This window comes from Mollisia scopiformis, assembly GCF_001500285.1.
Source record: "Mollisia scopiformis unplaced genomic scaffold LY89scaffold_5, whole genome shotgun sequence".
NCBI lineage: Eukaryota > Fungi > Ascomycota > Leotiomycetes > Helotiales > Mollisiaceae > Mollisia > Mollisia scopiformis.
Window position 1 is genome coordinate 446,382 of NW_017263585.1, and position 19,922 is coordinate 466,303.

The 19,922-nt window shown below is 48.5% G+C and overlaps 9 protein-coding genes across 9 annotated transcripts; 7 read left to right on the top strand and 2 right to left on the bottom strand.

Annotated features, from left to right (window-relative positions):
• Positions 1-509: 509 nt before the first annotated feature.
• Positions 510-2,702, top strand: LY89DRAFT_665486 (uncharacterized protein; the record flags this gene model as incomplete). The annotated part of the gene is made up of 3 exons (XM_018212847.1): positions 510-517; positions 568-2,454; positions 2,504-2,702. The coding sequence occupies 3 exons, from the start codon at positions 510-512 to the stop codon at positions 2,700-2,702; spliced, it is 2,094 nt and encodes a 697-aa protein (XP_018075375.1).
• Positions 2,703-3,137: 435 nt separating this feature from the next.
• On the top strand, positions 3,138-4,833 carry LY89DRAFT_638790 (3-isopropylmalate dehydrogenase). Its single transcript, XM_018211593.1, has 5 exons — positions 3,138-3,400; positions 3,461-3,481; positions 3,565-3,636; positions 3,705-4,428; positions 4,477-4,833. Exons 1-5 carry the CDS (start codon positions 3,350-3,352, stop codon positions 4,716-4,718), a joined length of 1,110 nt encoding a protein of 369 aa, XP_018075376.1. The 5' UTR covers positions 3,138-3,349; the 3' UTR covers positions 4,719-4,833.
• A 521-nt stretch (positions 4,834-5,354) lies between these two features.
• On the top strand, positions 5,355-5,762 carry LY89DRAFT_729824 (uncharacterized protein; the record flags this gene model as incomplete). The annotated part of the gene is made up of 1 exon (XM_018219412.1): positions 5,355-5,762. One exon carries the CDS (start codon positions 5,355-5,357, stop codon positions 5,760-5,762), a length of 408 nt encoding a protein of 135 aa, XP_018075377.1.
• Positions 5,763-6,314: 552 nt separating this feature from the next.
• On the top strand, positions 6,315-6,826 carry LY89DRAFT_577174 (endoribonuclease L-PSP; the record flags this gene model as incomplete). Its single annotated transcript, XM_018208875.1, has 3 exons — positions 6,315-6,476; positions 6,530-6,679; positions 6,749-6,826. 3 exons carry the CDS (start codon positions 6,315-6,317, stop codon positions 6,824-6,826), a joined length of 390 nt encoding a protein of 129 aa, XP_018075378.1.
• LY89DRAFT_638795 (uncharacterized protein) lies at positions 6,602-7,790 on the bottom strand. Its single transcript, XM_018211594.1, has 3 exons — positions 7,576-7,790; positions 7,423-7,525; positions 6,602-7,357 (listed from the first exon to the last, which is right to left on the bottom strand). Exons 1-3 carry the CDS (start codon positions 7,613-7,615, stop codon positions 7,021-7,023), a joined length of 480 nt encoding a protein of 159 aa, XP_018075379.1. The 5' UTR covers positions 7,616-7,790; the 3' UTR covers positions 6,602-7,020.
• A 1,462-nt stretch (positions 7,791-9,252) lies between these two features.
• On the top strand, positions 9,253-10,281 carry LY89DRAFT_665492 (uncharacterized protein; the record flags this gene model as incomplete). The annotated part of the gene is made up of 1 exon (XM_018212848.1): positions 9,253-10,281. The coding sequence occupies one exon, from the start codon at positions 9,253-9,255 to the stop codon at positions 10,279-10,281; it is 1,029 nt and encodes a 342-aa protein (XP_018075380.1).
• Positions 10,282-10,422: 141 nt separating this feature from the next.
• On the bottom strand, positions 10,423-12,683 carry LY89DRAFT_681653 (MFS transporter-like protein). The gene is made up of 2 exons (XM_018214344.1): positions 12,021-12,683; positions 10,423-11,969 (listed from the first exon to the last, which is right to left on the bottom strand). Exons 1-2 carry the CDS (start codon positions 12,401-12,403, stop codon positions 10,586-10,588), a joined length of 1,767 nt encoding a protein of 588 aa, XP_018075381.1. The 5' UTR covers positions 12,404-12,683; the 3' UTR covers positions 10,423-10,585.
• A 319-nt stretch (positions 12,684-13,002) lies between these two features.
• On the top strand, positions 13,003-14,898 carry LY89DRAFT_729830 (tubulin nucleotide-binding domain-like protein; the record flags this gene model as incomplete). Its single annotated transcript, XM_018219413.1, has 5 exons — positions 13,003-13,074; positions 13,123-13,322; positions 13,371-13,812; positions 13,863-14,485; positions 14,640-14,898. 5 exons carry the CDS (start codon positions 13,003-13,005, stop codon positions 14,896-14,898), a joined length of 1,596 nt encoding a protein of 531 aa, XP_018075382.1.
• A 2,497-nt stretch (positions 14,899-17,395) lies between these two features.
• LY89DRAFT_423255 (uncharacterized protein) lies at positions 17,396-18,800 on the top strand. Its single transcript, XM_018207422.1, has 5 exons — positions 17,396-17,799; positions 17,872-18,047; positions 18,138-18,261; positions 18,351-18,478; positions 18,525-18,800. The coding sequence occupies exons 1-5, from the start codon at positions 17,647-17,649 to the stop codon at positions 18,757-18,759; spliced, it is 816 nt and encodes a 271-aa protein (XP_018075383.1). The 5' UTR covers positions 17,396-17,646; the 3' UTR covers positions 18,760-18,800.
• The last annotated feature ends 1,122 nt before the right edge of the window (positions 18,801-19,922 follow it).

Genomic DNA, 19,922 nt, shown 5'->3' on the forward strand with positions numbered 1-19,922 from the left:
CCAGGCTAGACTTTGGAGGAACGAGAAGGCGGTAGTGGATGTTGGCTAGAGCTCCGAGGAAACTTTTCGGAGAACGGTCTTGCATAGGCAACAATCCTGTTTTGGGTTTCTGCTATACAATAGCCAGTCAACTCTGCTATGAGTTGGGACACATACAGGTAGTTATGACTCTTTCTACCGTACAGACATTTCAGGCTAATCAATAATCTTTGAAGCCTTGGGAACCAACCCCCGACTCCCACGAAAACCCCGACGGCCGCTCAATTCTCTAGCCCAACCTTCCAAACACCTAGAAATAATTCGAATTTTGAGGAGCAAGAGCGTGGTGGGTGGACACCTCGGTTTGCCGAAGAATATACTGTATGGCAGATTTTACTTGCTCTCCTCCCTTGGCAGAATTTAGGATTTGTGCGGCTTAATAAGGAACCTCCAGCTTCTGACATGTTCGGCATTGTCCGATTCTGTCATGCACACCCACAAAAGCTCCTGAAAGAATATGGACCTTAGCAATGAAAAAGTATGCTGATTTTGTTAGGTCTTCAACTCTACACCTGGACGCCTAACTAGCTCTCACTTTGGTGAAGCTCCAACGCCCAGACCTACCACCACTTCCACCCAAGACCGGCGACTTTCCACTGTTGGAGATATTACAGCTGAGCTTTCAACGCATGTGCACCATTTCTCACCCCATCCGAGCTTTCAATTACCTCCGGTTGATCCGTCGATCCAACTTCCATCTTCCCCTGGACCATATTCTGCTTCACAAAGTCATTTCGATGACCTATCGCCTACCAAGGTAACTCCTCGGAAGCCCAGAAAACGTTTGGAGGAAGCTTTCAGTGGACAAACGGCAACGCCTCCAGCATCTCAGTCCAAGGGAACGAGGAAATTGGCACCAAAGATCTCAACAGAAACAATGCAGAATGATCCTCGGGATGGCCACTATGGCGCATCGCAGACTCCCACACATACTAACCTTATGCCATTTCCTTCCAACGCCGGGGATTTCTTTAGTTATCCAATGTCGGCTCCGGCCACTGCTCCGGTTTTCAGTAATACCAAACCGTTCTGGGATCCAGATGCAAGCATGAGTGGCATGGATCTTGATTTCAACACTGATGATGCGGGGATGTTCAACATGAGTTCGCATAAAATTAGCAACTCTTTCGATTGGGGAAGAAATAATCAGATGTTCCAAGAAACTGTGAATGCAGCACCGACCCAAACCCAGAATGCACCCACTCAGAAGGAGCCACAGGTCACTTCTAAACGCCAACGACCACTAGCTCCCAAATTACCCATCACAACATCTGGACTTCCCACCTCTTTACCACCGTTCGAATTCAACAATAACTCTGCATCCGATGATCCTTTTTCGGCAGTCTCAATGGGTGGAGTAGATCCAGGTCTGCTTTTTGGGGACACCAACCCTATCCCCATGCCTTCAGAGTTTGCAGACGTGCCTCTACCAGCAACACGTCCAGTAACAAGTTATGCTGAGCTGAAACCATATCAACACCAGCTACGAGAATCAAAGAGGGATTTAGAGGAATTGCAGCGATCTCGTAGTTCGAGGGAAGGTAGCAAGGCCAGACGCATCGATAGAGGGACTGTGAGTTCTCCTGTCAAAGGTTCTGCGCGGCCAGGACTGCAGAGGAGTGTGAGCGACAGTCGTGGCAGAAGGACTCAAGGTAACTCCTTTGGCACTAGCTTTTATCAACCTCGACTGAGCTCAGATACAGACCGTGCTGTCTCCCGCGGTGGTCGAGTATCTCCTGTAAAGCAGCAACGTCCAAGTACGCTGAAGTCGATACCTGAGATGTCAACACCACGAATGCGAACTGAGTTGAAGTTCACTATTGATTCAAATGGAAGGGCAAAAACGGAGAGAGTCATCGTTGGGGAAGAGCCAAGGACGACTAGAGGAGGGCCATCTACGACGCACGAGGACTGGGACTCCTCACACTATGAATCTTCGTCAGATGATGAGCCCATCCTGGTCCCAAGCCGCAACACTTCATTCTCACTACCGCAACCAAGCAAGGCACCAAGGCATAGTAGACTCGAGGCATCCAATCGTGGCTCAGACATAAGACGACACAGTGCCAGTGGTTATAGCCAGTCTGAGTCCTCGAGCCAACATTCATATGGACGAGATAGTGTCGAAAGTGAAGCTGAGACTGTCATGGATGGAGACGATGGAGATGCAACACGAGAACTACGGAAGGTCATGGAAAGCCGGAAGCAGAACCAACTAAAATCACGAAATCCTCGCCACCATCATTATGGATCAGATGCCACTCCTCGAGGCAACTCATATGGAAATTATGGCTCCTCAGCCAATTTATCCCCAACTACGCTTACGGACCCCGCTACTACTCCTTCAAGTACGAGGAGTGGGACAACCCGATGTGTCTGCAATAACCCTGATAGCGAGGGCTTCATGATTCAATGGTATGTATCAAGCAGAGCTTATAGGTAACAAGACTAACGAGCGTGGTAGTGAGGCTTGCGAAAACTGGTTGCATGCCGAATGTGTAGGCATTGATCGTCGAAGTCTTCCACCAGTATACGTTTGTGCCTTCTGTGCTCAGACTCCCAATATGCGAGGAGGTCGAATCCGCGAGACAAACAAAGCAATTACGCATACTCGTATGGGCTCTTCACCTCTCGCACACAAGTCTTTCAAATCGTTCCGATGAAGACTGTTTCATTCTCTCCATCCTTAATCACGTTAATCACGACCAAACCCATACATCCCCACGATCTCGTGCTCGGACGCACTGACTGAATGGACACCACGAATTACCATATATGGCATACACAGGCATTTCTTTTGTTTTTGATACCCTTCTTGTGTAGACATAGTGAACACTGGTGCATAGCGTTGTATCTCGTCAAGCAATAGCAGACGAAACTGAAAAGAGTACTTGTGGGCATAGGTAGCAAGCAAAAAAATAATTACTGATATATCAAAAATTCCAGGTTTCTATCTCATGCTGTGTGACATGTACAGCAGAAGTGGGGTACTACTTTACCCCGCATTCCAAATCTTTGGTCGCACAAAAATAATCAACTGTGATAACTTCTCGACAAGAAAACACCGAAACTCGATGAGGTTTTAGGGGGGTAGATCCTGTTATTCTGAGATATACTTGGTCTAGTGAACGAATCGGCATATCTAAGCACTAAGTAGAAGTAGAAGCCCGATCAGGATGAACTTATGATCCGAGACCACCTCCTCCCGGTATCGGAAGTGCGGGGCAAAAACAAAAACAGCTTCAAGTGAAAGCTCGCGTGCATTTCCACACACAACCTCATTGCAATCTTGACATACGACTCTTTCAAGATGACAACTCACAATATCGTCGTCTTTGGAGGAGACCACTGCGGTCCAGAAGTGAGTCCAATCAACGCCCAATTGGCTAAATACGACAAGCCAGCTGACAAATGAATCTAGGTTGTAGCAGAGGCTGTTAAGGTACCTTCCCCGCCATTTTCCCTCCCATTTTTGCGGAAGAAGCAATTATACTTCGATCGGACAAGCAATTAACAAGGACCTAGATCCTGAAAGTCATCGAGGCAGAGCGACCGAGTACTGGGAAGTTCAACTTCCAAGAACATCTCCTTGGCGGGGTAAGTATCCTCATACCCTTGACTTCCCCACCTTCACACACAACACTGCTAAGAACATCTGCGACCAGTGCTCGATCGACGCAACCGGCGAACCTCTCACAACCAAGGCCCTCGAAGCCGCAAAAGCAGCAGATGCCGTCCTCCTAGGTGCAATCGGTGGTCCAAAATGGGGAACAGGCAAAGTGCGGCCCGAGCAAGGCATCCTCGCTCTCCGCAAACAGATGGGCACATATGGCAACCTGCGACCGTGCAACTTTGCCTCCGAATCCCTGGTCGAGATCTCGCCTCTCAAAGCTGAGGTTTGTCGGGGCACGAATTTCAACATCATCCGTGAGCTGACGGGGGGTATTTATTTTGGGGACCGGAAGGAGGATGATGGGGATGGGATTGCGTGGGATATGGAGCCGTATTCTAGAGCGGAAATTGAGCGGATTACGCGGTTAGCTGCTCATCTTGCGCTGCAAGAGGATCCTCCGGCTCCGGTCTGGAGTTTGGATAAGGCGAACGTGCTGGCTACCAGTAGGTTGTGGAGGAAGACGGTTACGGAGGTCATGGCGAAGGAGTTCCCGCAGTTGAAGATCGGTCATCATTTGATTGACTCGGCGGCTATGCTCATGGTTAAGAACCCGAGGGCGTTGAACGGGATCGTTGTTACGAGTAATCTGTTTGGGGACATTATTAGTGACGAGGCGAGCGTTATTCCTGGTAGTATTGGTTTGCTGCCTTCTGCTAGCTTGAGTGGTGTTCCAGATGGGAAGAGTAGGTGCAATGGTATCTACGAGCCTATTCACGGTATGTTTGACACTTCCGACTTTGTGACCAAGAGCTAACAGTTGTTAGGTTCTGCACCAGATATCTCAGGTCAAGGCATCGTCAATCCAGTTGGCACGATCCTCTCAGTCGCTATGATGCTCCAGTACTCACTTCGTCTCCCTGCCGAATCAAAAGCCGTCGAGGAAGCAGTCCGAAGAGTTATTGAAGCAGGCATCCGAACGAAGGATATCGGAGGAACATCAAGCACCGTCGAAGTCGGAAACGCCGTTGCTGCAGAACTTAAGAAGGTCCTTGCGGAGCTTAAGTAGATATTCTGTTACAGCAGGAAAAGTTAGGAGCGTGGAGTTACATATCCGTGCTAATTACCAGAAATTCTACGGCTCTGGCTGATCACGATGAATATTACGTTTTTTACAAGCTCAGAATTTCTGACTGATGACATCTATCTATTTCTTGTGTCTTCAGTATGCTATCGTCATGAGGAGAGTCCCGGGGTGCATTAGTTCCCGCCTTCCCGTTCTCCAACTTTGGGAATAGGTCGTCATGATTTCTATAAAAAGCAACCGATATCGTCAATCAGCCCTATGCTTTCCCTTTAAGGCTTTAAGGTCGTCCCTTCTAGATTTACTTAGACTGGTTTTGGATCTAGAAGCTGTCAAAAGTTTGGCATGTGCTAAATTGGTGACTCTAGAAAGGGTCATATCATAGGTCACCCCATCAGACGTCATTTCGAAAGGTAGGCAACAATTTTTATTTTTCGTCATGGAGCTTTTTTATTCGAATATATTTCTGTTCTCTGCGAGTTTCTTCACAATCAAGTCATACGTCAGTCACAGAAACCGGGCATCTCAAACAGCAAAAGCAGTAATAAGAGTTCACACGCAGAGCTTTCAATCAAATACACAAACCTTACCCTCAAAAAGTGTACAACCTCTTCGACCACCATGGAACACGATTCCTTCTTCGCCCCCAAAGTCTGGGACTTCGCGTACCCCAATGGCCACGCCCCTCCACCAACCTCCCCCGTCTTGAAAGCCATCGACAAGCCCTGCTTCATGCACTCCGAAACTCCCTCCACAGTTTCTTCTCGACGAGAATCAGATTCCTCTTCTTCTTCGTCTTCCTCTTCCTGTTCCGAGACAAACCCATCAACCGCGAACCAACCACGAGGCCTCACCTCGATGCCAGCATGGGCCCGAAACCTGCCTAAAGAAGTATTCGGCGGCCAGAAAGATGGGTTCGTGTTGTTTCCCACAAGGTCTGTGCCGAGGGTGAATGAGAGGAGGGGTGGGATTAGGAGGCCTGGACATCCGGTTTTGAAGTTGGAGATTGGGGAGAGGGATAGGGTTTAGATAGGAGAGAAAAGGGGGGGTGTGCATAAGGAGTACAAGAAAGGCATAGCGATGGTGGGAGCATTGTTGCTGGCGTGGAGCATTCTGGCGTTTATTTTATGGCGGCATTCATTCTTTCTCGGCGTTAGATAAGGGGAAACGTTTGTGAGTGAGGGAGAAGTACTTACTTCTGAATCACTGGAGATACTTCTGAACGTGATCAGCGAAGAATGGTAAATTTGCAAGCCTAAACAGTACTCATAAACTTTCGCAAATTGACCCAGAAGCGGAAATTCCTCTCACGTCAGCAGCTAATGATTTCTCATCTTCATCTGCTTAGAGTACATACACACGCACATACAAATACATAAACCACAGACTACCCAAGAAGCTTTTCCCGAGCACATATACTAAAATCTACAAATTCGAGAACCACAGGTTACCCGGGAAACGTTCCCCCAGTGCATATTCAACAAATCTACACCACCAAGCACCACAAACTACTCAAGAAACTTTCCCCAAGCACATATATATCAAATCTGCACAATCAAGAATAGTACCAACTACATCAAAATGGCCACCGACATCCAAGAAATACGCACAACCAACGCTCCGGCCCCTCTCCCCGTATTCTCCCAAGCCATCAAAGCCAACGGCATGGTTTTCGTCTCCGGAAACATCGGCTTTAACGTAGAGACGTGGACACTTGTCGAGGGCGGGATTCAGGCTCAAACGGTATTTCCACAATCCCTTTCTCAAATTCCAGGAAAGATTGACTAAGGAAAAAGGACCAAACGTTGAAGAATATCAAAGCCGTACTCGAAGAAGCAGGGTCGAGCTTTGAGAAGATTTTGAAGCTGAATGTTTATATCAAGGATTTTGGGGATTTCAAAGCTATGAATGAGACTTATATTACTCATTTTCCGGGGCGGAAACCGGTATGTTTGTTCTTTTTCTGGTGTGAGGACTTGTGGATTGGAAGGGAGACTGACTAGGATATTGTGTAGGCAAGGACTTGCGTTGCGGTTGCGGACTTGCCGTTCAACGCTATTGTTGAAATGGAATGTACTGCTCTTTGTGATTAGGTGTCTTGATCCGATGGAATGAAATATGACTCTGAAAGTCATTGAAATTGGCCCCGACATTCTGCTTTTGTGAATGTGCATGACGCCATAATCAACGCCGAAAGATGGACCGTGAACTCCAATGTCCCAATCCCACCCAGCCCATAACGCCATTTTGATGTCCTGTCCCGCAAACTTCAATAGCTTGTCCGTCCTCAATTCTCCTTCTTAGCCACCTCCTCTTTCGGAACCGGCAGCTTCGCAACATCGCCTCCGGTAGCCTTAACCACCATCTCAACATCGCTCCTCATCTCGGGAAACACATTACACATCTCCTCAGCGAGCACATCTCTAAAACTCCCAAACGCCTCTTTCTTCCCCTTCATCAACTGATTGCCCTTCCGGCCCAGCTCGACGAATTCTCGCGTGTAGATGTCCGGGTTCCGACCGTTGTCCACGTATTGGATTAGTTCGGGTGGGATGTGCGGGAGGTTGACTGTGGGGTTGTTGGCGGTTTTGTAGATTTTTAGGAGGGAGCTGTGGAGTGTTTTGCTGGGTGGGTGTTAGCTGTGTTCTTGATCGAGGGGGGCGAGGGAGAGGGAGGAGGGGAGACGTACACTGAGTTTTGGAGGACGGTGTTGCTGGAGTGGGTTGCTGTGTCGTAGCTATTCACCTGGACCATAATCTGGAAGAGGTCCTGAATGACATCTCGAAGTTGTTCTGCAGCACGTCAGCATTGCGCGTTGAAAGGCCCAGAGATTGAAGCATACGTTCGACGACCATGTGGTCGGGCTGGCTGACGGGCGCCATTGTGAATATGTTTGCGATGGAGAAGCGCACGGGAATGGAGGATATATCATACAGCCTTGGGATAGTATTACGGTTGGTGGGAACGGCTAGTGCCGCAGGGGCCCAGCCTCGTCTGCAAGGCTATGGTAAACTTTTCGAGTCGTGTACCTACCTAGGTAAGTAGCTTGTTTTGAGGCGAAGAAACAATCGACAGTCTGTGGAATGAACACGATTGTGGCACGTTAGGTATTTGTGAGTGAAGCAGTTTGACAAAGAAAAGTTAGCTAGAGCTTCCTTATCGTTAGCCTCGTCAAACGGTCAAGACGGATATTTGACTGAGACTTGGAACATAAGTAATTTAGAATGAGCAGCTCTCTATGTATTGAAGCACAAATTCAATGTATGGATACTCGTCTGCTAGTCAGAAAGTTGTGCATTGTCGGCTTGTAAAGCAAATTTGTCATAACACTACTTAGCAGATCTCGAATGTCCAGTATTATTATGTCATTGGTTTCATTCATGCTTCAGCGAGGATTAGCCAAGTTGTAAAGCTGAAGTTGTTTATAGCGATGGAGGGAAAATACTTATTTCGGGTAGTTCTAGGAGAATTGCTTTTTGCAAGGATGTTGGCAGGTAACGGTTACATGGTGATATTCCACTTTTCTGCAGTGTTCACCTTCTTGAGAGGATGTATGTATCTCGCTTCCACTCAATACACCAGCAGAGCCTCTATACCTTGTATACTTCAGACTGAGGACAAGGTATTTTGGCTGAATATCCGCTTTCTCCACCACCGTCACAATGGTCATCGATTCTCTCATTCCTTCGACCCAGCTACAACCACAGTCCCTTCTTCAGTACGGTATTTCGTCCATAATTTCTTCCTTGCCTCATTCAAACAATACTCATTGTTCCCCATAGCATCCCTCAAGTGATCCAGTACGCCTTCCAACACACTCTCTTCGAAACTGTCATCAATCTCTGTCAAGAGCGCAGAACTGATTTTGAGATATTGCTTTTGTAGGAGTCCAATGACATTAGAGTATTGGGATATGAGGAAGTCTTCTTTCTGCTGTGTATGTTGGAGGTGGTGTTTATCGAAGTCGATGTGATCCCGAAGGGTGCAGATACAGCTGTCTGCAGCGTGTGCCATCGTTCAACTCGGCTTGCTTATTGGTGCTAGGTAGGTTCAATTGATAATTGAAGCCTTCTTTGCGCACACGGAAAAGCTGGTGAGGTTTAACGGTATGCTCGATTAGCAACCAGAAGGTTGGCAGAGGAAAAAGACTCGAGGACTTGGGCTTGAAGACAAAGGAAATTCCGCATCGGGATTCGCAACTAAGAATGCTAACTAACTTCAGCAGAGTATAAAATACAAAACAAAGAAACAGAACAGAATAGCAGAACAGAGGCTTTCAAATGTTCGTCGATGTCCTTTGTGTGGACAATGTGTTTGTGAGCGTGCAAAATAAAGGCACTACAACGGATGAAAGTGGGCCAAGAAAGCAAGAGCAGCAGGCTAGTTTGTTCTCGGGATAGAACAGTAGCCCCAAATGGCTGAATGCAGGATATAAAAGCACAATGGAATCCCAATCAGAGCAAACATCATACACAAATTACACAAACACTTGCTCAACTCAACAAAACCTACAACAGCCATGTCTACTTTTTCCAACACCGGATGCAGCTTTCGCCCATTCCAACTATCAAGCCACTGCCTCACCTGCAGTGTCATAACCTCGAACGCAGAATACACAACGATGTCAGGTACATCGGACTTCCCAGCTTCTGCGTACCCCGAGATCGATGCAAACACACTGGCTGGACCAACTGCATTCGTCACCACACCAAAGAAAGTGTCTAGATTCCAAGCATTTTTCGAGAAGCCTCGCGCTGTCACAGAGCCAATCATCCTCAATACCTTCACAATCTCAAGAGACTTCCACCCAGGACAATCTCGGGCCGAGGAAGAAAGCGACTATCCCGAGGGGTTCGCCCTAGATGCTGAACCAATTACCCTAAGAACCTTCTACATCTCAAAGGACTTCCACCCCGGACAGTCCGAAGAGAAAGATGTTCCTTACACGGAGCGATTCGCACTAGATACTGAAGACGAAAAGGCGCCAAAGAGAGAGGCAGTCAAACCCCAACGCAAGCTTCGAGCCAGGAGGAACGCCGTCGCTCCTCTGACTGTAGCTTCCAAGCGGGCTACTCGAAACAAGAAGACAGAGGCCAAGGCCCAAGAAGAGTCAGAGGAGTCAGAACTTGAAGGAGACACGATCGTCGTGGACTGCCAATCCGACTCTGAAGACGAATCACCAGATCCCATCCAACAAGCACGAAAGCGACTGCAAGCCGCACAGGACCAACTAGTCCTTGCACTTCTCGCAGAAAAGAGCAAGAAAGGAATACCCGCACGTGCTCAGCAAGCAAGTGCAAGAGCCACGAAGGACATCGACTCAGAGGAAGAGAGTCCTCGCGGCACAAAGCGCTCAAGACCAACGGCTGAATCTTCTGACGAAGAGCCTCTGGCTAAGAAGACCCGCAGCTCCAAGAGAGCCAAGGCGAGCGACAGCTCTAACGAAGAACCTCCTCGCAGGTCTTCTCGATCTCAGACTAAAAAGACAAAGACCAACACCGTAAGACGATCTCTCCGAATTCGCTCCTCGGTAGGTGGTCGAGAATAGAGTATCTAAGGTATGAAAAGAGCAAATCGGCTCTCTAAGTTGATTTGAAACTTTGTACAGAATGAACAATAAAAGGGCTGGTCCCGTAAACCAATAACCATTTCCATCCATGCAACGTGCAAGTGACACATCCATTGAAGACGCGGATTTGAAACTTTTAATTATATGCAAGCATTAGTCTAGAAAGACTACAATGAGGCCAACACGGGCTCTCTATCCTAGCCGCTTGGAGGTATGTATGTATGTACATTCGCAGATATGCAAGACAAATTTATGCTTTTTAGGACTATCCGTAGATACAGGATTATTTCTTTCGTGTCCGGATCTCCCGGTAAACACCAGCACCAATACCAACGACTAACAAAATGGCATTGAAAATCGCCATCATGTAGAAAGGTGCACCTGTTGATAGACTGTCGAATAGAGATCCTCCGAGCTTTGTAAGTAACAGGATAGCTGCACCTCCCGATAGTGAATAAACTCCTGCGATCGACCCTTTGAGATGACTCCTAGACCCAGTCCTTGTCGGCTGAGCAGCGACGAGTGGTGCGGTTTCCACAGCGTCGTTACTTGACAATCCGTTACTGGTTTGAGCATCGTGTAGTTGACCTGACAAATTGTAACCACCTTCGTCTCCTAGTACGCCACGACCAAGAAGCCCCAAGCTACACACAATAGCTCCGATTTGACTTATTCCAATCAGTGATACAATAAGAAACACCGCAGGACTGCCTCCTCTCCCGTTGATATCCTTTGGTTCTGGACTCTGGAGCTGAGCAAAAGCAGTATAACCCGCTATGCCGAAAACGCTCGCAACGAGAAGCGGGATATTAAACCGCCGATAACGATCCGATAGGAACCCGAATAGAGGCGCACAGAGCAGAGCCACCAGTTGTGAGACTCCTGTGAGCTCAGCAGCAAGCACGTATGCTGCCCGGCACTCTTTCTTGAGCTCCGGAGATGGATCATTGGGTGAACCTTGGCAGAACCCATTTCTGATGAAATAGGCATTGATATATAGAGGAATGAAGAGTGAGATACCCACCGAAGATGCTCGAGCAACGAAACCTCCCAGATATCCAAGGCCAATCTGGGCATCTTTGAAGCCCAATATCGTGGAATCAAGCAGCAGACGCCAATATGGTAGGAACGGAGCTCTTGTGGTAGGTGCTTGTTCCTCGTGAGAAGCAATTGGCGAGTATTCGTGTGAGGGAGTCTTGCCCAAAAGCAGACGCCAACCTTTTCCTTCCTCGCCGTGGAGATTTCGAAGCCCAATAAAGCAGGCAACTGCTACACATATTGCCACCGTCCCAACAACGTAGAAGCTATCCGCAACCGCTTGCCCTTGTGTTACTCCTTTCAAGTGTGAAAATTGAGCTGGAAGCGGGAGGAATATAGCCAAAGCTACCAGTGCGCCACATCCAGTGAAGACACCCACTAACCCAGCAAGACGTGGAGGGCTAGATGATGATTTCGTAGTCGACTTGTGCGCAGTTCCGTTCGTTGTGGGAGGCTTCGGTCTTCCATTATATCTCGCGGGTGTAATGGTAGCTTCCGAGTCTAGAGATGCCGCTACACTGCTCCTGAAGCCTGGGTTACCTGGTTCTCCTACCGCTTCGCCGTGTGTAGATTCGTTTTCTCGACTATTTCCTGTCATCGAAGGTAGGATCGCTGTCACCATCGTTGCACTGCCGTCTTTGTTAACTCCGATTCATGATCTGGGGATGAACTAGACTTACGTAGCAGCGCCACCCATACTGAAAAGAATTCTGGCCAGCAGTAATTGTGGATATACATTTCGAGCTTGGACAAAGAGGAATAGGGCCAGCCCGACAATCGTATATCCAGCTACGCAGACAATCCGGACTCCCAGTCTATCTGACAGAATTCCCCAGAGCGGGCAGGCGAATAGAGCCACCAACTCGTCCACGAAGCCCAATGTTCCGACCAAGTCTCCGACTCCTTCTTTGATGCCAATAAGATCTGTAATGACAAAGGATACGCTGCTGTTTAGGAAGACGAGGAATGAGATTGAGAATAAACAAACGGCAAAGAGGTAGGCGCATGCTTGAGTCGCTGTCGTCGACGACGCGAAGGGAAGCCACCTAGAAACCACAGACATGGCTGCTATGGATAGGAATAATGGGCGAACTTAATTGGCATCAACCAGCATAACTGTCGCGCTGCGGGGCGTTTTTTGTGAGTTGCGATGCAAGATGGAGATGCTCTAAATGACACTAGTAACTAGCTGGTGTGGTTCTATCATGAACAGAGAGTATTATCATGGAGTGAGGGGTGGAGATATTAAGATTCTGGTGTGCGTGAATTCAGCCTGCGTCCCTGAAATTCCATGGCACTTCAAATCTCCCGGGGCCCGGTTGTGGGGAAAGCTGTGAAGCTCTCAGCCGTTATCAAAAGCCTCATCCATTGCAAAGTACTCGGAAGAGTAAAGACTTCTTTGAGGTTTGAGCACGTGATTATAAATCCGCTAGAAATTGTCAGGCAAAGACAAGCCGTTTCTAAATGAGCAGGTCTTTGGTTTGTCTCAGATTCACACAACTTAAACCGTCTAAAACGCTTTTTGAAGGTACTGATAAGCTGGTTATCATTCCGACCCCAGCAATCAGCACCATCAGAGTTGCTCAGTTGCGCCAACCAGCAGCTCTTGCCTTATCCATCTCCAAGCGCTTTTGGCAAGAAGACAAATCTTGAAATCTCACCATGCATGAAATAATCACTCTGCAGCTTGGTCAACGGAGCAATTACGTTGCCACGCATTTCTGGAACACTCAAGTAAGGGCATTCTCTGCATTCCTCCGCAATGCTGACATTCTTTCTCAGGAATCATATTTTACCTATTCAGCGGATCAAGAATCTCTAGTTGACCATGACATTCATTTTCGACCCGGTATCGGAGCAGATGGCAGCGAAACGTTCACTCCAAGAACTCTCATCTATGATCTCAAGGGTGGCTTTGGGACTTTGAAGAAGATCAATGCATTGTACGAGATAGATGAGCCTGCTGTATCTCATGGACTATGGTAAGCAAGCTGGATTGTCTCTGTATTGCGGCCGTTAAAGATATCTAGGAATGGACCAGCAGTCGTTCAACGACAGGAAGTCATCCAGCAAAATGCTTACCAGCAAAGTCTTGAGGAGGGACTTGAGCCTCCACCACTCACCACTGAGTCCGTTAGATACTGGTCAGATTTCAACCGGGTCTACTTCCATCCCAGATCTATTGTCCAACTGAACGAATATGAGCTGAACTCATCGCTCATGCCATTCGAGAATTGGTCGCTGGGAGAAGAGCTTTTCAACTCATTAGACAAGGAGCATGACCTTCTGGATCGTGATCTGAGGTCTTTTGCCGAGGAAGCTGATCACATGCAAGGGATTCAAGTAATCTCTGGTGTTGATGATGCTTGGGGAGGCTTTGCTGCCAGATATATGGATCGGATCAGAGATGAATATGGAAAGACAGCAGTTTGTGTTTGGGGCGTCGAAGACAGCATCAAATCTATCCCACGGGTACGTGCTTTCCAAATACAAGGATTGCGATCATCACTCATATGTCATAGGAAAAACGCTTTACCCGGCTTTCGAACACTGCGAGATCAATCTCGGAGATTGCTCCACAGGCATCACTGTTCATCCCAATTACGGTTCCGACGGCCAGAGTACCTTCTTACGTTTCAATGGACACCCGTTCCCAATGGCATGTATCGGCGCTTCTCGCAACCGCCTTGGAATCTATGACGTTGCCATCGAGATTGAAGGCTCAGGGTCGAAGTCGTGAGACGATAGATCAGCTTATCAATGCGCTCAACGTCAACGGAAATCAAAATATAGCTAAACTGCGAATGAGCACAGACCAGAAGGAAGCGCTGAATGGGAATTCTCGACCCGGGAGATTAGATGTGCCTACACAGGATAGAGACACGAGGATGCCTTCTCAGGATAGACACTCCGAAGAAGTTCACGAAGACAAAGAGGATGAAGTAAGCACTTTTGATATGGACTTCTTCCCTCCAGAGAGCCTCGAGCAAAACCGAGGACGGCGCAACATCAAAAAGCCCCACGTGTTCGGACAAGCTGAGAGCCACCGAGTTCCTGAGGATGACACTACGAATGAGACCACCGAACAAGATGAGGGGTTTGAACGGGCGCGGCGACGAGCAGCCGGTCTACCAATCATCCAAAAGTTAGTTCATCCATTTTCTTTCTGGAAGGTTTTGCAGCAAACGTTTAATATCGTGTGCACTATTTCTCGTATTGCTGCAGATCCAGCCAAGTTTTTCACCCGTTCCAAGCCTTTTCGCTGGTCAGAATCTTGCTTACACATTTGGCGCCTGCAGGTCGAGAACACCCCTGCCATTCCCCTTACTTGACAGCTTTCCCCACATCTTCGCCCGCACTAGCTCAGGCTCGTCGCTTGGAGTGAAAACTTCTCTGTCGACTGACACGACAGTTGCCGCGAGAATTAAAGAATTGCAGAACATCGTGAATAGAGCTATTAGTGTAGATGAGCGTGAAGCTCTCAGTAATTCTCTTGGTGAGATTGCCGAGGCATACGAAGAAGGATGGGATAGTGGATCGGATGAAGATGATGACTGAAGCAATATCGAGGCTCCCGTTACGGTGTGAGATTCCTGCCTTACAGATCTGTACGAAGCATATCAGACGATGTTTGCTTCTTACTGCAACGTCCCGAGGCATCTACTAAGGCCCCCAAGAAATAGTATTGGATGACGGTCTGCGAGGTTGGTGGTGCAAGAAGCTGGATCCTTGACATTACGAGAATAATGGCACAACCTCAGTCACGCGATACTCGTGTGAGCGGAACAAGAACCGTAAAGACAGCCCATACTGGCTTAAGTGGGAAACTTAGTTTCCACCAAGTCTGAAATTTATTCGCAAAAGATGCTCTTTTTTTTCTCTTGAGTTCTGCATCACCTGTTGGTTGAATCTCACCACGATCGACGCACAAAGCTCAAGGATAACAGATGTTGCAGGAGAGGCCGCCACAACCTGCACCCAGGGTCTCACGGAATACCCGTACGGTGTATGGTCAGTCAGATGCAGCCGCAAGAAAAAGCGTTGAGCGTTGGCGAAAATCCTCTGAATTCGAAGGCGGCTTGAGTAATTCTAACCTAAAGCTTAGGGCTGACTACGCCACGATTAAGCTTCAATTGTAAGCTTTAAAGTTATATACAGGAGCGCAAAACTCACTTTCGCATTAAAAGAATGACGCATTAGGTTCGGTACTGTCATGAGGCCGCTATCCGTTGTGGTCTTTGGAGGGGAGAGACTAAGCGAGCATACCCCTGACTTCGGCTAGGAATTGCAAAGTGGCGTCTGGGAAGGATTCTATTTTGGTTGTCCACTCGGCAACGATGCACCTTGTCCCCAAGGTTGGGACACAAAATCTGGAGAGGTTGGTTGGTGCCAGAGTTGAGGGTTGAGGGACGCCGAGAAGAATCGTCTGGACTCCCTTCGAAGTTCCGATGGATCAGAGATCTCTCAAGTTAGTCGTCCCACATCGAGCACCCGAGTCCGCACAAAGTTGCAAGCAAACCATCCTTTCGATGTAACGCCGTACCTGATTCGGCCAGCAACCCATCCCAAAATTCCAACTTCTTCTAAGGCCGACCAACTTGACTCAAGCTTCTCACCATTCCTTCTCTTCTTTCCGCTGGCTAAGAGGATCGAAAGAGCTGACTGTACGAAGTCCACCGGATATGCAGCCGACGGACTTCCTCTCGTTCTCGTTCTCGCATGAACAGCTGAAAACCCCTCAATATCGAGCACCGGATGTCGTCTACAGAAAGCCTCAAAAATCCTATGTCTTACTGTTATCATCGGGCAGCTGTCAGACATGAGGATTTTTTTCTCAGTTGTGCCGTGTAATTAATTGCTTCTCATCCGAAGTGGGAGGTCGTGCAGCACAATTCGAGCTCGCACCAACCTCGTCATTCCATGATCCGCCACCGCATGCAGAGCCCGCAAACCTTGAGAGCTGTGCGGGCGTACTGTATCATTATGCACAGACTTTTCAGCGACCGGGGTCGACCCATGCTGATGATGTCGAGCTCTGGTAAACGAGGTTGGGAGCAGGGTGAGGTTCCTGAGGAACCGAGCATGACATGACAAAAGTGTGAGCGACGTGCAGAAAGGCTGTCGCCGCCTTTGCTGACCAGTACTGGCTTCTGCTGCTCCTGTCCTGACTACTGCAAAGAGACTTAGCTGCTTGCCCGAAATCACGAGTGACATCAATACTTCCCGCCAAACGGTACAGAAATAGACAACATCGTGGCCAACACGAGAGAACGCTACTGTAGTGGCCGTTTGCTAGTCAGTCTTTTCCATCAGATTGGGTAACTCGCGCACATCTCATTTTCCATTTCGTCGAGTAGCTGCGGGGGAAACTTGCCTAGCGTGGCAATTCTCCTGGCTACTCGAGCACAAGAGACAGCTAGGCTACTCTGGATGAAGCTTAAAGGCGCCCAAAAACAGGCTTTGGACGGCCTGAAGCTGGGAGGCCAATGATGCAGCGTTCTCCGGATCCGCGAGCTGTTTCAGGGCATCGATTGGATCAGTCGATCGACGGGTCTGACGAAGAAGGCGGGAAAAATTCAGAAAGATGCAGGTCTGTTGAAATGCGCATGCTGGTCGTGCAGAGCAGAGCAGGGAACATCTCCAGTCGACAGGATTTCGCATGCTTGCCCCCCTCGGCTGTGCCCCTGGTCGGATCTGCTAGCGTCGACGCCAATCAACAATCGAAGATGCTTGGGCCACCAGCACGACGTAGCAACCTCATGCAGGGCATTGCCAGAACAACCAGCCATTCATCCTCACCATAGAACCAAAAAAATATTACGACAAGCGATGACAGAGAGAGAGACCGACGTCAGTCCCTTTCCAGCAATAGTTGCTGCTGCTACTGCTGCAGTCCCTTCGCGTGCCCAGCCTTGGAACTACCTCATGCTGATCTGGCCGCCGCCGCCGCATCTCACCGGTACTAACTCTCATGTGAGGATTCCGAGCCAGCGAGCCAGCCTACCAACCATGCGTGATGGAAGTCCATGGCAGCAAGCTGCATGCGGGCATGGGGTTGCTAGGTCGAGGTCGGGGAGGTAGGACCAGTCTCCTCTATTCTGCTGCGTTTTAAGAGTCCCGGTTTCCCATCCTGATTGTGTTTCCTGTTCTTCCAAGCAAACCAGCCTTCTTTAAAAACAGCCTTGCTCTCCAACCTCCAGCAATAGGTAACTCCTTCGCTACGGTTACTTAACACCTTCGTTCTTCGCGCGAACAAGTCTAGCCCAACCAAACAACTTTCGCTATTCTTCATCTCTCTCAATCATCATGAAGACCTCATTCTCCTTGTTGGCATTGGCCGCTTCGGCCTTTGCTTCAGATCTTGCCCCTCGCTGGTACTCAAGCACACCTGTCGAGACAACAACGATGACAACATTCACCACGACAACTTACTGTCCTGTGACCAGCACTTACACTGAGGCAAGTCTGCCAGAAACTGGGGCGAACCTGGCTCTTCTAAGGTCTTGTAGCATCAGCTAACTTATCCTACAGAAGGGTAAGACATCAATCGTTACCACCATCGCTACCTCTACCATTGTGGTCACTTCGTGTGTTGGCGGATGCGGCTCTGGCGGCGTGGTCACTGTTCCAGGCCCAACCGGCGTTGTGTCTACGACCACTGAGGTCGATGTTACATACACCACTACCTGCGCGGTAACGGAGACAGTGTAAGCATCCTCTCGCAAAGCTCTTGAGGGGCCGTTCAACAACATAGGATGGCTTCATCTGCTCTTCGATTGAAACTGACTTTTCTATAGTACTGCCCCCGGCACCACCTACACGAACGTCTACACTACCGTCTCTACTGTTGAGACACTTGTCGAGACTACTTTGTACGCAACTGTTACAAGTCCAGCACAGACTACATACAGCGAGGAAGTGGTAAGAGACCCCTTTCGGTTCTCGCTTAGCCAATGCGCTAGCTCTGAGAATTGTGAAATCTTGAGGAACACAACTAACTGAATTTGCAGATTACATCCACAATTACATCGCTTTGCCCAGTCACCGAGACTTCGACCATTTCTGGAGAAGAGGTTACCTTGACATGGACAAGCACGTCTTTGATCGAGACCATCATCCCCGAAACTATTGAGGCATAGTAAGCCGTTCTATCTCCGTTTGATGTTTCGTACTAACCGAAATAGCACCACACTCGCTGGCGCGACCACCACGATCGAGTCGATTGCTTATTCCACAATCACATCGCTCTGCCCCATCACCACTGTCTCGACTGTCAGCGGGCAAGAAGTCACGGTTGTCTATACGTCGACTTCCCTCATTGTTCAGGAGATTCCTACCACTATTGTCGAGTACTCGACTTATTTCACTACTCTCTACGAGACAACGGAAGTCTACACCACGGAAACGTGCTACACGTGAGTCCTCGAAACTTTTGTCAACGATATTTCGTAAATGCTGACCCGCTGCTTTAGGACTGCTTACACCACCGTCAGCTCAGGAGAAACCATCACAAACTATGAGACAATCACGAACACAGTTGAAATTACCTCAGCATACACCGGTAAGTCCTCGTCTCGCGTCTAATAAAAGAAATGAATGCTGATTGATTCGCAGTGACTTCTACATACGAGCCACCTACCACCAAGGCGACCATCTACGTCCCAATCACTCTTGCGACCAGCGTAGCAGAGACTGAGGTGGTGACCTACCCGTCTGAAAAGACTGCCACATCATCCGGAGGAACCGTCTACAGCACTGTTCCCTACACGGTTGTCTCCACCTATGTACCAACATACACGCCAACAACAGCGACGGTTCCAGGCACTACCGTCATCGTCTCTACCCCAATCCAAGTTTCGACCACCCCAACGCCAACGCCATCCCCATCCTCTACCTCCTCCGCTCCTCTCCAGATCAGCAGCAACGCCGCCGCTACCAACGGCCCCGTTGCCTACGCAGTTGCTGGTGCCATGGCTCTCCTCGCCTTCGCATAAAGCACACACACACACATAATTAATATTCTTCTCACCAACTAGGGACACATGGTTTTGGAACACGCATGATTCAAACAAGGGGAAAATCGGGACCCACGAAAACACGAAACGTTACGAACACATTAACATACACACTCCTTTTTAGCGCTGCATACACAGAAATATCTGGAAACGGGGACAACAAAATTGTCTGGTGTTCTCGGAGGCTAGGAAAGCTTAGCTTTGCTTTTTTGAATGATTAGCATGAGATGGTGCACGGGGTTTGTGCGTAATGGGGATGGAAGGATGGATGGATAGTTAATTATTCGTTGTATATATAGATACCCTGGCCTCCATATAATGAAGAGCTTTATGATAGTACCTACAGTCGAGAAGTTCACGGTGCTTTGAGTGAGTGAGTCTGGTGTTTTGGAATGTTTGTGATATTTTGAGAACGTATGCCTTCATGAAATCATGTTCTTAAGTGAGACAATTTTGGTGTTGTAAGTTCAGTTCACTTTTACAGAACACGTGCTTGCGTTAAGTCTTCTACTCAACCCAGTCATTCTAGCATCATCAGTTTACTTCGCTCCTATAAGACATACGCCT